At 41.8% G+C, this 15,469-nt stretch overlaps 1 protein-coding gene across 3 annotated transcripts in view; it reads right to left on the bottom strand.

Moving 5' to 3' along the window:
• Positions 1-15,469, bottom strand: part of LOC149446154 (transmembrane gamma-carboxyglutamic acid protein 1-like) — a 68,991-nt gene that overhangs the window by 20,154 nt on the left and 33,368 nt on the right. For all 3 annotated transcript variants that reach the window (XM_089653017.1, XM_089653018.1, XM_089653019.1), the window contains one exon: positions 2-162. In XM_089653017.1, the coding sequence (XP_089509143.1) occupies positions 2-162 (161 nt within the window). The remainder of the gene's footprint in view (position 1; positions 163-15,469) is intronic.

Genomic DNA, 15,469 nt, shown 5'->3' with positions numbered 1-15,469 from the left:
CAGTCTTCTCGTCATTCTCGAAGGCTTCCCTCGCCTCTTCATAGCTGCACAATTCTTCTTTGCACTCCCGCTCAATGTTGCCTTGCTTGATCTCTTCGAGGAACCCATTAGCTCTGGGGAAGCGCTTTAGAATAGAATTGGCTTTCTCTTCAGACAGAAAAACTGAAAACAAAGAACAGAATAATGCAAGGATGAACAAAGGCAAGAATTGTGAAGGGGAAAAAGGAGTCATCATGAGTGGCCAGGAGCACTTTGCACTTTTATTATAAAATTATCATGATGACGCTACAATTAAAACAACCCATATTCGTGTCACTATACAAAGTCCAAAATGTTATGCAATATAAAATATCCAATGTATAAATGAGCTATGCAGCAATAATCCTAGAAAAACATGGTTATTTAGATGGGGAATGTGGACACAGACTGATACAAGTTGAATCCAGTAGTCAAAATATTTAAAAAAAAAAAAAAAAAATGTTTGAAGGCTACCTTTTTACAATACGGTGGTCTACCATATATTTAAGTCCATTACCTTGATTTCGCATTCACTCTTTAGTCCTAACTCATTTTGGACCTTAACACTTCAGTGTTGAACGTAACGTAGACGGGAAGGCTAAAAAATAACCTACTCTAACATACTGCCTAAGTGTTATCATTAAACACAATGTAATACCTTTTCTTCCCTTCTCTCCCCTTCCCCCGCAAGTTTTTCCTATGCTTCAGGAATGACAAAGAGTTTGACTGTGGCAAACTAGTAGTGCACCGAAATTAAAATTCTGGTGCTGAAACCAAAAAATGCAAGATGCACTTGGCCAAAAACTGAAATGGACAATTTTTACATTTTGAAATGTAATTAAATGTGGCTGGCAATTATGGGACATGATTTTGCATTGAATGCACTAGGGGACGTTGTTGCATTGAAGTCAATGGGGATGCAATTGTATATGAAAGTTAATGGGATGCAATGGTTTATGAAAGTCTATGGGACGCGATTTTGCATCGGTCATTAGTGGGCGTTTTTACATTAAAGTTAATGGGGATATGACTTTGCATTAGAGTCTATGAGACGCAATTTTGCATTGAAGTCAATGAGGACGCGACTGCATGCAAACCTATGAGACCCAATTTTTCATTGAAGTCACTAGAGGGCATTTTAGCATGAAAAGTCTATGAGCCGTGGCTTTGCATGTATCGGCACCATTATCGACACCTTTTTTCCGATCGTTCTTTTGCCAATAACACTATTTTCGGCTGATATATCGGTGCATCCCTAGCAAACCAATTGAACAAGTTGAGAGACATTTCCCTATGATTTTTATGGACAGGGTAAAGATGGAAGCATGGGGGAAGGGGGATATTCCTTGGTTTACAGGCTGTTTTTGTAAAGGCAAAATAACCATGCTGAAATTCCACAGAGCCACTTGAGGACACTAGGGGTAGCAATGTGTGCAACACCTTGCATGAATGCCATCACCAAGTAGTTAGAAGCAAGTGGTCTTTGAAAAGGAAAAATGGCTAAGGTTGAATCCTGACCTTTGAAGGTACCCAAGTCTAGCTGAAAGTCAAGACCTGATTGGAAAAAAGACAGAACTCATCACAGAGAACATTCTGGGATGCAAGTCCCTGGCTTTGCACCAGAAGAAGTAGGTGTTTCAGTTGTGATGACAGACTTTGCTTTTGAAGGCTGAGAAATGGACTTCTTGCATGGGGATGACAGAGTCTGGTAGGCACCTGTTCGTCAAGAGTTGGACTTTAACAGTCAAGCTGTTAAAGACAACTGGGGAGCAGGATGGAAAACAGGTCCTTGGAAATAGATGATCTGGATGATCCGGGAAGGTCCGTGGAGAGTCTGCCAGAAGCCTAAGTACCAAGGCCTCCTAAGCCAATCTAAAATAAACGAGGATCACCGGAATGCCCTCTATCTCAATCCCACAAGGTTAAGCAAGGGAGCAGTGTCAGTGGTAGAAAGTCATAGATCAGGTTAAACTGCAACAAAGAGCTCTAAACACCTCCAGGTAGAGGGACAATTCTTCAGAGTTCAGACACTGATGACTGGGGATGTCCATATCTAAATTCACCACTACTGTAATTTTCTAAGCAGTCAAAGCAGGAACATGGAAGTTCTGCCCAGGCTGGACTTAGATCCACTTTTCTTAGCGCTGCATGGCCTTAGGTGCACCCCTGATTGTAATCCATGACCATGCGGTTGTCTGATTGTGTGACCTCACAGGCAACAAGTCCAGCAATGGATAGCCAACTGAATTTCCCAGAGCTTCTGAATACTGATCAGCAGCTGAGCTTCCTCTGATGATTAAGTCCCTTGTACTAACAAAGTGTCCAGGTCTCCTCCCAAGCCTGACAGGCTGGCATCCATCATGAGCACTTTAAAAACCATCTGGAAAAAGAATTTCCCCAATTCTATCACTGGAGTGGAGATCCACCATGTCAGGGCAAGCCTGGTCTTGCTGGACAGGCAAATGGGGTTATCCAGAGACCAAGCCTGCTTGTCTAATGATGTCAGAATGTTGAATTGCAAAGGTCTGAAATGAAACTAGACATAAGACGCTGCCTTGAAGGGGGCAACAATCAAGCCCTAAATTGTCATGCAAAAGCAAATGGTTGAGTGGCTCCTAGACAGTTTAAAGCAAACATGTCATCAGAGATAGTCAAAAGTTGTCAACCGCCTCCTGAAAATAAATGGCATTTGCTATTTACTGATGGTCTAGCTTCAGTACTTCTTGAATCACTAACCCAGATCCAATATGTCAATGATCCAGGGTAAAATAAGAAGTTATGTGCATACTTGTTCCAGGCTGGTCAATAGAAAGTATTAATGCAAGGAAGTCAACACGACAACCAGGAGACTAGAATTTGAGAAGGACAAGAGAGCAATACCAGCTTCTATATGAATTAGACGTCTCTTCCACCAGGAGTTTAGAAAAGAGATATGTGCCCTTTAAAGAGCAATTTGCAAAATAATAGATATACTAGCACAAAAGTGAAAAAAATCGTAGCTTCCATTAAATGGTGTAAGACCCTTCTGGAATAAACATGACACAGACAGATACATAAGTGAAAAAAAAAAAAAAAAAAAAAAAGAGGAGCGGAGACAGAGCATATGAAAAGTTCAGTTCCCAAAGCTGATATTAATGCCTATGGACAATGGTTCTTTCCTAATGCTATAGTCAGATTGTGCATTCTATTGCAGAAGAAGTTTATCACCAGCGGCACACTGAGCTCACAAGAGGAAATTCCACAGCTAAAAATAACAGCACTGAACTCTCTTTTTGTGATATTTCTTGGCAGGAGGTACAGTACGGTCAGAATGGGGGGGGGGGAGGGGGGGCTGGGGTTAGGACACTGTAGAAGCTTTAGAAACTTTTTTTTCTCATGGAACACAGACTTTCAGACAGTTGTTTAAGATTGTTCCCTTACTGTAGTATACCAGTATCTATCCATCTATCTTTACAATATATTGGTGATTAAAAAAAAAAATTGGTGGTTCTTAGCTGCCAATCAGAAGTGTATTTTCTATCCTTTAAATGGGAAAAATGAATTTTTATTCCCCTTGTGTTATGGCAACCCCCTATATACACAAAGAGCTTAAAGTGCTCCTCAAGCCAAAAACCTCTTTTTAGTTTTGAAAACCATGAGGAAGGAGTAGAATCTGTTTAGTTTTAATGTTTTCGAGGCCTCCTTTATAGTCCTTTTACAGAGGCTTTCTGATTCGGTCTGCCTGGCAGTTATTAGGCAGACCTGACTGGAAGTTCCATGTAAGTCTATTGCCAGGAGGATGTAGATGAACATGCATCTGTCGACATCCACTTACCTCCAAAGTCTGTCCAGGAACAGGACTTCTCTCTTTGATTTTTCCAATCTGAAAAATTGGTAGCCTGAAATCAGGTAGCCTGATGAAAACAGATGCAAGTCTGTTTGTATCTGGCCATCCACAGATCCAGCATAGATCTGCAAAAATCCCAAAATGCAGAAAAAAAAAAAAAGAAAAAAAAGAAAAAAAAAAAAAAAACCCTGAGTGGGCACGGATGTAAAAAAAGTGACATCCATGTCAAAAGAAAAATCTGTTGTGCTCTGATTATGCAGGGGATCTATACAGATCACAGAATGTATTAATACAGGACACAATGTTTTACATTTCTGTACCAGTGGCAAGAGCGCATTTTTCTCTGCCTTCAGCCCATTGGGACAGCAGAGGAAACTGAAATATAGCCTGGGAAAGAAAATGGATCAAAATGAAAGATCTTATATTATCGAATTTAGATCCAGTATATGGCCTGTATGGGCAAAGATGAGGTTTGCAAAGAGTTCATGAAGATAGCAAAAGGGGTTAGCTGAGGAGAGAGCACAATGTTTCATCAATATTCTTATCACAAGATCACAACTGAGCAGAATGGTTTTATGTAAATTACTTTTATCTTACACCATTTTATTCCAAGACTACAAAGTTCAGATTGCAATGTGAGCTGCTACAAAGGATAATTGCCTGCATGCTCTAAAGGCAAGCTATTCCAAAAGTACCTTGTTGAACTTTCACACTTGTTCCAGACAGCCTTTGCTGAACTAAAATCCCAAGTAGTGTTGTAAGCCCTGTTTGAGGTAAAGAATACTTCTCCATTATGTTATGGAGAGGAGGAGAGGGGAGGTGTTTTGTAGTCCAACAGGGAAGAACTCAGACACAGCTATTAATGCCGTTTGAGATTTCAGTGCAGATCACTACTGGAAGTTATAACTAGAGTTAAAAGTATTTCTGGCAGGATCATTGGGTATTTTTCTTTATTTGCAGCATTTCTATAGAGAGAAAACAAAAGGAAATGTGCATGTATTTCAGTGTACTGCATATATTTTGATTTTGCGCCAGAATACACTTTAAAAAGAGGACCTTCACTCCAAAAAAGGGAGTTTGTTTCCTTTGCAGCCTTTTCCCAGTGTTTCTCTTTACAGTGTTTACATTTTTAAATTTTTTTTCCTCCAATTCCAAACCCCATCATTCTTGCCTACATTAGAATATGTCCTTGGGATACCTGTCAAATCCCCCAGGAGGCTGCAGGACCAGGGACACTGAGCAGGCAGAGGGTGGGCTGACTCCCTGAACCTGGAAGAGGCAGCAAGCTCCCATCAGTGAGGAGGACCAAGATGGTGGAGCAGGACCCAGGCTATGTCAACTGTACAGCAGAACACTGCTGAATTCAATGGGTGGGTAACTATGCGTTTTGAAGAGAACCCAACAATACAGATAACGAGGGTAGCGAAGATTCCCCTTCACGAGGGTAGCGAGGATCCCCCTTCACGAGGGTAGCGGGGATCCCCCTTCACGAGGGTAGCGGGGATCCCCCTTCACGAGGGTAGCGGGGATCCCCCTTCATGATACTTCAGCTGTAGCCTTTACGGCATTTTAACTCACATCGCACACAAAAGCATCTTGTGAACCCTCGATTATAAAGGAGCTGATCTATATATAACCACTTTCCATGTGAATGTTTTTAACAGCTTTTTAAAGAGAATCGTTGAATGCAAATGCCCTTGGTAGCTTTGCAGAAGTATTACACTCAGATTTCTCGAGACAGTCTATTTCAGAAAGCATCACATTACTTATCCGCTACATCAGGAAATCTTAAGGGCACATTCATTCTTTTTTTTTTAACCACTTACGGACTGCCCAGCTATATTTTACTGCCTGTGGGTGGCTTGTACAGGTACCTGTATCTCGCTCCCTTCTTCCAAGCTCAGGGTGGGTTTTTTTTTGTACTGGATATGTTTTATAGCAGAAAGTACAGAAGCAAATACTACCAAAAGAAAGATCTATTTGTGTGAAAAAAAGTATCTAAAATTTAATTTGGGCACAATGTTCCATGACCAAGCAATTACCAGTTAAAGTAGCACAGTGCTAAAATAGCAAAAAATGGCCTGGTCTTGAAGGGGTAAAAACCTTCCAGAGCTCAAGTGGTTAAAGTAAAAAACTTAACTGTATCTGAGCACCACAAACCAAAATTCTATTTAATTCTTTTTTTCAATTTTCAAAAGCAAACTCATCCATGTCTCTATGCTTTATTTTGTTGAGAAACCACTTAAAGTGGTTGTAACGGCTCAAGGTTTTTTTTACCTTCATGTATTCTATGCATGAAGGTAAAAAAAAAAAAAAAAATTCTCCTCTGTTTAGCACGCCTCCCTAATGATCACCTAAGTCCCCTCTCGGTCCAGCGATGTGCACTGGAATCTCAGCTATCCCAGAACTCCCTCTCCTCAATGGATGAGACAGAAGCAGGAACCATTTGCTCCCACTGCTGTCAATCACAGCCAGAGAGAAGAGAGAGGGGGCAGGGCCGAGCTGCGGCTCTGTGTGGGAATGGATACATGGATCATCGGGTGCCCCCATAGCAAGCTGCTTGTTGTGGGGGCAGCCAACAGAAGGGAGGTGCAAGGAACACCAGTGGGGGATTCGAGAAGAGGAGGATCCAGGCTGCTCTGTGCTAAACCACTGCACACAGCAGGTAAGTATAGGACATGTTTGTCATTTTAAAAAATTAATAAGTCTTTAGAATCACTTTAAGAAATGCCCCCCTGGGATTTCTAGCTGTGGCTTGAGTTAAGAGCAGATGATTCATGTAGCATTTACTTCCTGGATTCCATTTACCATTATCTTGGGCACGCAGACAGGAAGAAGTGGTTAGCTGAGAATGCCCCTCCTGATGGGAACCACACACACACGAAGAATTCTGGGATGTATGACCCCATTGTAGCCTATGCCAGAAACCAGGAAGCAACTAAAAGTTTAAACTTTTTTTTTTTTTCTTTTTAAAAACAAGTAAACATAATATACTTTCCTATCTATTTACCAATGATAGCAGCATAAGGATTAAAATAGTTCATGTTGACAGAGTAAAGCTCCACTTTGCAACAAATGCACAAAAAATATTTGCTTAAAGTTACTTACCTGGAGATCCTGCCACTGACAACGCTTCCCATTGCAGGCTGACAATGCCAAGCCTCATAATTAGCTGCAACATTGTTAACTTGCCATGTGTGCTTTTTCAGTTGACCATTGGACTGACTAATTGCTGACAGCGCTGCTTCAAATTACAAAGCAGTGGCTTAGGAGTTGTCAGCCAGCAACAGAAGTGCTGTCTGCTGGCAGGATCTCAAAGCAAGAAATTTTACAACAGATACCCCAAAAAATTATTTGCTTAAGAAAACTGTATTATGTGAGACATCATACCAAACATACTGAAAAAAAAAAAAAGAAAAATGAGGGTTTATTTGCACTTTAAAAGGCTGGCAAGCCTGGCATGCGACGTTGCGCATTTAAAACTCCAGGCTTATAAAAAAAAAAAAAAGAAAAAAAACCCAAAAAACAGGTATTTCCTTCTTTAAACTATATACATATTACATGCGCAACCTGTTTATGTCACATTTCTGACCATGTTTTAGGTTTATCTACTGGCTGTTTATTACATGCAATGCTTAATTTAAAACGAAGAAGAAACTCTATAGCCAAGTCTGAAAAAGCGATTTGTACAGTGCACTCCACAAGTGTCCCAGAGGTGGCCGCTACAAGAGCGCCATTCAGCAGGCACGTGTTTTTCACAAGCCCTTTAGCTCATGAATCACATTTGCTCTGGGAGACAGATCCCCAGGGCTTATCACATCACATCAGCAGAGGGTGATACAGCAGTTTGTGTGCCAGCATACAAAGCCAGCACACAACTCTATTTACAGGCTGCCATTGTCGGGTGAAATCATTGATCTGCTACATTTTCTAGAGCAGAGGACAAATGCGTATTTATTTCAGATAAAAATATTTAACAAAAAGACACAAAATAAACGAATTCATTTCATAGAAAGTTACTGAGTGAGCTTTGCCTGTGTTTATATTCTTGTCATGTCTGTTTCCAAAGGTTATCTAAACTCTATTAGATTGTAAACTCTTATGAGTACGGCCTTCTTAATCCTCTTGTTTTGAGTGTATTGTAACTGTACTTATTCCCTTTATGTTGTAAAACGTTGAGCTGTATCCTGTATGATAAAATGAAACCAAAAGAACAACATTTTAATATATTGCAGCTTACCAGCCCTTAGATGTGGTGAATGTATTAGTTTTCATTTTCTTTCTGCCTTTTTTCCACCTAGAAAAAAAAAAGGACCAGTACAGCACTTGTCCTCGGTGACACTCACTGTACTGTATTTCTAGAGGAGTAGTGGTGTCACCCCCATGGCGGTTAGTTCTGTCTTTATATCATAGTAGGTGGTGTGTTGTAGTCCATAGATAGCCGGGCATAGGGATAGCAGGAATTTATTAGATTATTTTTTTTACGTACTAGTCGAACAGATAGAACAAAATGCTTTCAATGGCATATTCATTAGACCAAAAGGCTGTAAATATGAGACGTTCATTGTTAACCCCTCTGCGTCGGTGCCTCCCGGCAGGGATTCAGGGTCATGTGACCAGCGTGATCCATGGTCACGATTGGAAAAGGTCCTGATCGCAAGGGGAGATCGGGACCTTTCCGTGAGTGACGGACATATGTGCAGGGCGTGCGCTCTTAGCACATATGTATTTTCAAATGGTATGCAAATATGCGGCCGCTTGGTGTTAAGGCCCAGATGCAGAGAGGCCGCATATTCGTGTGCACTCGGCATCTAGGGGTTAAAGCAGAACTTCTCTTAAAATGAGAAGTTGTACCTTCCTCCTCTTTCCTCTCCTTACTGCAAACTTTTTTTGGGGTGGGAGTACCTAGTTTTGACAGTTACCCTCCCCCCCTTTCACTGAGATCACCCATGCGATCTGGGTGAAAAGTCCCCCCCTACCAAAAACCTCCTAGGACATGTCATAGGTCCCAAGAGGCTGTGGGCGATTCACAGGGCGCAATGTGGCTTGTGCATTTGCAGTGGAGAGCCAGCTGTGAAGCCACAGGGAGTCACAGCCGGCTGGCCACAGTTAAAGACCAGTGAGGAACCGGCCCAGGTGAAGACAGCACTGGATTCCTGGACAGGTAAGTTTTTTTTATTAAAAGTCAGCAACTACAGTAGTTGTAGCTGCTGACTTAATATTTTAACCACTTGCTGACCGTGCTACAGCCAAAGGACAGCTTCAGCGCGATCGGCTAGTTGTGGGAGAGAGTCTACTGAAGTTCTCCCAGAACCTGGCCTCCCCATGCACCACTGGGGTGCGCAGTGGGCTCACTCTATGACCACTGTGTCCTTCGAACACAGGTGATCACAGATCGCGGTAAAAGGGCCAATCACAGCAGCCCTTCACCATGTGATCTGTTGTGTCCAATCACAGCTGACCACAGTGTAAAGAGTTATTTATTGGCAACCTTTTCCTCACACACTGTCACAGCATGAGGAAAGGAGAGCCAGTAACCGGCCAGTCCAACAGGGATAATCAGAGAACCTCCTCATCACTGCTCGTCAGTGTAGCCTATCAGTGTTCATTAGTGCAGCCTCATCAGCGCACAACAGTGAAGAAGAAAAATTACTTTGTTTCGGTTATAAAACTTTTTTCGTTATTTAGGAAAAAATACATAACCCAGTGTTGTATGACAGCGCAATTGTCATTCAAAGTACAACAGTGCTGAAAGCTGAAAATTGGCCTGGGCAGGAAGGGAGTGAAAGTGCCTGGTAGGGAAGTGGTTAAACCTGATTGAGACTCCTCTTTAAAGGTTTACATACTGTTCACAAAGTACTGCATGTCAGTCTTTTCAGCACAAACTGACATGACAACTGGCATGACAGGGAACACTCTTTTCTGCCTTGTCTACGTGTTCAGAGCACGTTGAGCAAGGTTGACCAGAGCAGCCCAACACACCTAGTGTGAACAGGTCCCAAAAAAGGGAAAGTAGCTATCCACATAACAAGCCAAAGCCTAATCGAACACTTCTTTATTCCAAAGAGCACCTCCTCCTAAATCTCTCTAGTTAAAATGAAGTACAGTGGGTAAAATGAGTATTAAACACATCACCATTTTGCTCGGTTAATAGATTTCTAAAGGTGCTATGAAATTTTCACCACATGTCAGTAACAACCAATGCAATCCATACAAAGAAACCAAAACAAATAAATTCAGAAATTAACTTATGTGTAATAAAATGAAATGACACAGGGAAAAGAGGAACACAAAAAAAAGGGAGGTGCAAAAGGCATGCAAACCCAAGATACCAGCTGAAATCTATCAGTAATTAGAAAGAAATCCTGCCCCTTGTAAGTGGAAATTAATATCAGCTGTTTCAGATTCAACATCGAGTTTATATAGCGCCAAAGGGTTTACTCAGCGCTGTGCAATAGAGGGGGGGACAATACAAGAAACAGAATAGCAACAACAGTACACGAGGGGTTAGAGGGCCCTACTCTTTCAAGCTTACAATCTAGGAGGGAGGGGGTAGTAGCACAGGAGAAAGTGGCTGTGGGGGATGGAGTGGTAGGAGGAATGAAGGAGAACGGCTGTTAGGTGAGGGTGGGGTAGGCTTCCCTGAAGAGGTGGGTTTTCAGGGAGCGCCTGAAGGTGACAGTCTGATGGACTAGGGCAGTGAGTTCCAGAGGAACAGTTGGCCTATAAAAGGGTGTCTCATTGCTAAGGTATCACGCACGAAACATCTCTCAAGACCTTCACGACCTAACAACCAAGACATACTGATGGCATTGGTTACAGAAGGATTTCTGAACATTCCAGTGAGCACTGTTGAGGCCATAATTCAGAATTGGAAAGAACATTATTTCACCATAAACCGTCCACAACCAGGTGCTCCTCGCAAGATTTCTCACAGAATGTAAAGAATTATCAGAAGAGCTGTCCAAAAGCCAAGGACCACCTGTGGAGAGCTTCAGAAAGACCTAGAATAAGCAGGTATAATTGTTTCAAAGAAAACAATAGTACACTCAACCGCCATGGCCTGTATGCACGCTCACCATGCAAGACCCCAATGCTGGAAAAAAAAAAAAAAAAAAAAACACACGACAAAACACGTTTAAAGTTTGCTGCACAACATTTAGATAAGCCTGTGAAATACTAGGAGAATATAGTCTGGTCAGATGATACCAAAATTGAACTCTTTGGAAGCTATAATACTAACCATGTTTGGAGTCAAATGGCACTGCACAACACCCCAAAAACACCATACCAACAGAGAAGTTTGGAAGTAGGAACATCATGGTGTGGGGCTGTTTTTCAGCATACAGTACTGGCAAACTTCATAGCGTTGAAGAAAGGATGAATGGAAAAATGAAACTCACCTTAAAAAGAGACCAAGTGTTTAGTTATTTTTTAGTAGAACACTTGAATTAATGCTGACTGATTACAGATAGTGACTTTTCTGAGAGGAAAAAGGCCAAATGAGGCAGAGCTGATCAGCTTCCAAGGCAATTGACAGCAATGACATACTGTATGCCTCCTTGGTAAATAAAACATCTATCTCAAGCAACCTTCGTTATGTTATACACTTTATAATGAAGTAGCTCAGGAGATTTTGTATTGTTTTTTAAAAAAAAAAAAAAGGTTGGACCTGAATTTCTTCTTTAACGGCCCATTCACACAGCAACAGACAGTCGCCGCACGCTAAACTGCAGCGGTTTAGTGTCCAGCAGCTGTCCATTCAAGCTGCAATGAGGGCTCGCTCACACCATGGTGCAGACATGTCAGTTTTTCTGTACATGTTTTGCAAGGGCACAACAAATTCAGTTGTTTTCTATGTGCCCTGTTCACACCACAACACTGGTATCACATGCAGATTGTTCCTGCGCAGGAATCTGCAACATGTATAAAACTCACAAACATGTGCATGAAAGCTGATGTCTCTGCACTTGAAATCTGCATGTCAGTTTCCATGCACGTATGGTGAGAACAAGCCCTAAGGGGTAGTGTGGTGCCCATTTCAGCGCATCACACATCCATTTTTTTGTACAAACTTTGTCTAAAGTGAACAAAAGTGACACTTCATTCATATCACTGTACAGCAGCATGGTACATGAGGCGGCTGAAGAGTGACATGCAATCCTGTCGAGTGCACGGTGATAAAATGCAGCATTTCGGAATTTTCTCGCAACTCACAGCTCCACACCTCCGGGGTGTGTGTTACAGTGTGAAAAGGGGTACATAGAAAAGAACAGTTTTCTTAGTGTCCTAGAGGTGACTTGCGTTCTTCCAGTGCGGTATGTGTGAACAAGGCTAAAGGTCAGAAATGGTATGTATGGAAAGTTGAACACACTTATTACAAACTAAATATAGAATCTACATTAAGATAATTATGTGCTTATCCCTCTCAATGTCCTTTTCCTTCCCACCTATTTCACTGGGACTATGCTGATTAGTCCAGCGAGGTCACATTGGTAAGTCACATTCTCCTCCATACCCATTAGTGCCAGGTGTTTCATTATGCTCCTAGTGCCAAACAGATGGCAGGGATTTATGAACTATGTAGTATAAGGGCCTACAGAAACAATCCATTCAATTCATACTCAGTCAGGTAGACCCTCTCTCACAGTTCAACATTACACTGAGACATGTTAAAGGTTAAGGCCACACAGGGAAACCCTCTTGCATCATGAGAACAGCCTTGCCTTGAACTTAAATTGATGCATAGCCAAGTGCTTTGAAGTCAACCTCTAACTGGTGGGGTCCTCATAGAAAAAGTAGACAATGCTCTGCAAATTCAGAAGGTAAGCAGTCCAACTCGGCACCAGTTTTTAGGCACAACTTGCTACCAGGATTTGTTCAGCACTATGTGGGTGGTCCTTTTGGCACTTCACCTGACATTCTGCAAATTAGAAAACTAAGAAGGCAAACAGCTCCTGCATCCAATATGATGCAGGCAGTGTTTGGGTATTCTGACTCCAACGGACACAGCAGGACTTTCATTCAACCATGCTGTTTAGCATACCTGGAGGAATCTCTAGAGTTCTTTTGTCAGCCTGCAGGCTGAACAAAAAAAGTCCATGGGGGTACAGTCAGCTTTAGATTCTTTTGTAACTGTTACTAGAAATTATAAGAAAGGGTACCAGGTGCAGATGTCTCATAGCAGGAGTCCATGGAAAATAGAAGGCAGTGATTGGTAATTTAAAGGACAAGTTCATGAAACTACTCTAAGCTGAAGCATCATTCTCCCAGGTGCTTGTCTACCACCTCCAATGGCAGAAGGTAAAAATCTAGTCTTGGCCTGCTTGCACCTTCACACTAACGTCGCTTAGACTTGAATGGGCTTTGCTCCTGCAATATGGGTATGTCTCATTCAGGTCTATGGGACATAGTGAACACGCAGCTCAGCACTAGTCTTTTATGCTTTCCTGGAGTAGGAAAAAAAAAAATGTGCCACGAACCACTGCAACTTATCTAAAGCTCCTGCTTGGTGGGACTTTCCACGGGACAATTTGTTAGACAGAGAGACCTTTCTTGCAGAGAGGGACACTTGACAATCCTACAACTAAAATGATTCATACCTGTTGGTTTGGAAACATTTTCAAACATGCGCTTTGTGTAAAAAATAAATGTACTGTAAAAGCAGAACAAGCATGAAAAGGTCACAACTTTACGTTCAGCGGCTCAGTCAAGCACACATTACACAAAGAGCAGAATGGGCTTCAGTTACACTCACCTGACCTCCAGCACAGCACAGGATAAAAGTATAGAGTATGGTTTTTTCCACCATACAGATACAAGAGTAATAGTACTGTTAAAAAAGATCTTACTGAAAAAGGGGTGTCTTCTGCACTTCTGAAAAATGCTAGCTGTTTGCAACCTCAATATGGAACAAGCAAAAGCCAGAAGAAAGTCATAACTACTGGCCTGCATACTTGTTCATAGACTTAAAGTGGAAATAAATTCAAAAACCAAAAGCCTAAACCTAGTCCCTCACCAATGGTTGAACAAAAGGCAGGACATACGCAATGCCAATTTTCTTTTCTGCAACCAAAAGACACAAGACAGAAAATCGTTTGATTCCCCCATCAGACAGTGTTGAGGAGGGAATTCCTCCTGCTGATTTACTGTGTTCTTCTGGCAAAGGGGGGGGGGGTTGGGTTTATGTAAGCCGTTCCTGCCGGGAGAACACCACAGTGATTATGGCTAGCGGCTATAATAGCATTGAAAAATCCAACATGCTGGTTGTACCCAAGTTGTACAACAAACAATTGGGCACAATCAGCCTACTCATAGATGGTTTGAATCTCAGCTGGTCCCTGCTGAACTAGACGGGATTCAAACCATCTATGGCTAGCTCTAGTATTTTTGTTACTTTTTGATCACTAAATGAATGAATGTATTATTACAAATGCCAAAAGATAAAAAGTCTTCCATGTGTCAGAAAATCACTATTCTCATTACAAATTAATACATACGTGAGCAGATTAAGCAGTTTCAGGCCTAGACCTACAGAAATAGGTGCACCCTGTAATGTATAGAACCCCTCACTCTGCCCAGCCATATCTGATGAGCAATCTGAAAGGAACATATACAAAGAGAGAGAGAACAAGACAAGAGAGATGGATAAATGCAGAAACAGACATATAGAGAAAATTTTGAATATTTATTGCAGGTATATACCTGTATTTGAAATGATTAAAGCAGAACTCCAGCCAAACTAAGAAAACAATTAATCTAGAGACTTCCCTGCAGTACTTTTTTCTGCATCTATATGTCCTCAGTCTGATGGCTAGCATCATTCCACCCACTCCGTGAGCCCAGGTCATCCTGGACCTGCTCCAGCCTCTGACTGGACAGTGAAAGGAGAAGCAGCAAATTGATGAGTTAATTTCTGTCACTCTGCTTTTCTCTCATATTAGCATTGAACAGATTGGTTCCTAGTACTGCTTCTTCTCACACTCCAGCCAATCTGTGAAGGAACTGCAAGGAGGCAGATACCAGGTGAAATGCAGGTACTTATACTGCTCACGATTGAAAAAATGTTTTAATGATTACAGAGGTGTATTACTTTGTGTATTCTGCTGTCCTGAAATTCAACCTGCTCTTTTATCTGTCTGTAATCTCTCACAGAGTAGCACTTAGACTGGGAGAAGGACCACCAGTACTTAGGCATGCTATACATAATTTAAAAGAAAGAAAATTCCTCCATCCACTCACTTGAGGTGGATGGGGAAATCCCTGAGCTGAGCTACTAGCTGTCATAATACGATTAGTGTTGTCAGCTATAACTGGCACCACTGATCCTTTGGAAAAAACCTACCTAAGAGTTGTACAACCAGCTTGCTCATACATGATCAAAATTCAGCTAGTGCCTGCTGAACCAGCCGAATTTCAATCCATGTATGGTCGGCTTTAGAGTCAGTTGAGCTCTGCTGCACTGCACATGTGCCGACAGTGAAGGTATAACTTTTACAGTGTGTTGCTGCTCCATTACGGTCCAATAAGTAAGCTGATGTGTGTTCTGATCATGTGTTCTGTGCAGTTGCTACAGTGAAGACTGAGGACCTGGCAGGAGTGGCTTGGTCACAAAACTGGCTGCAC

The sequence above is a fragment of the Staurois parvus genome, unplaced genomic scaffold (assembly GCF_062004578.1).
Source record: "Staurois parvus isolate SC_StPar_1 unplaced genomic scaffold, SC_StPar_1.0 ptg000696l, whole genome shotgun sequence".
NCBI classification, from domain to species: Eukaryota; Metazoa; Chordata; class Amphibia; order Anura; family Ranidae; genus Staurois; species Staurois parvus.
This window is presented reverse-complemented; position numbering and strand designations above follow the sequence as displayed.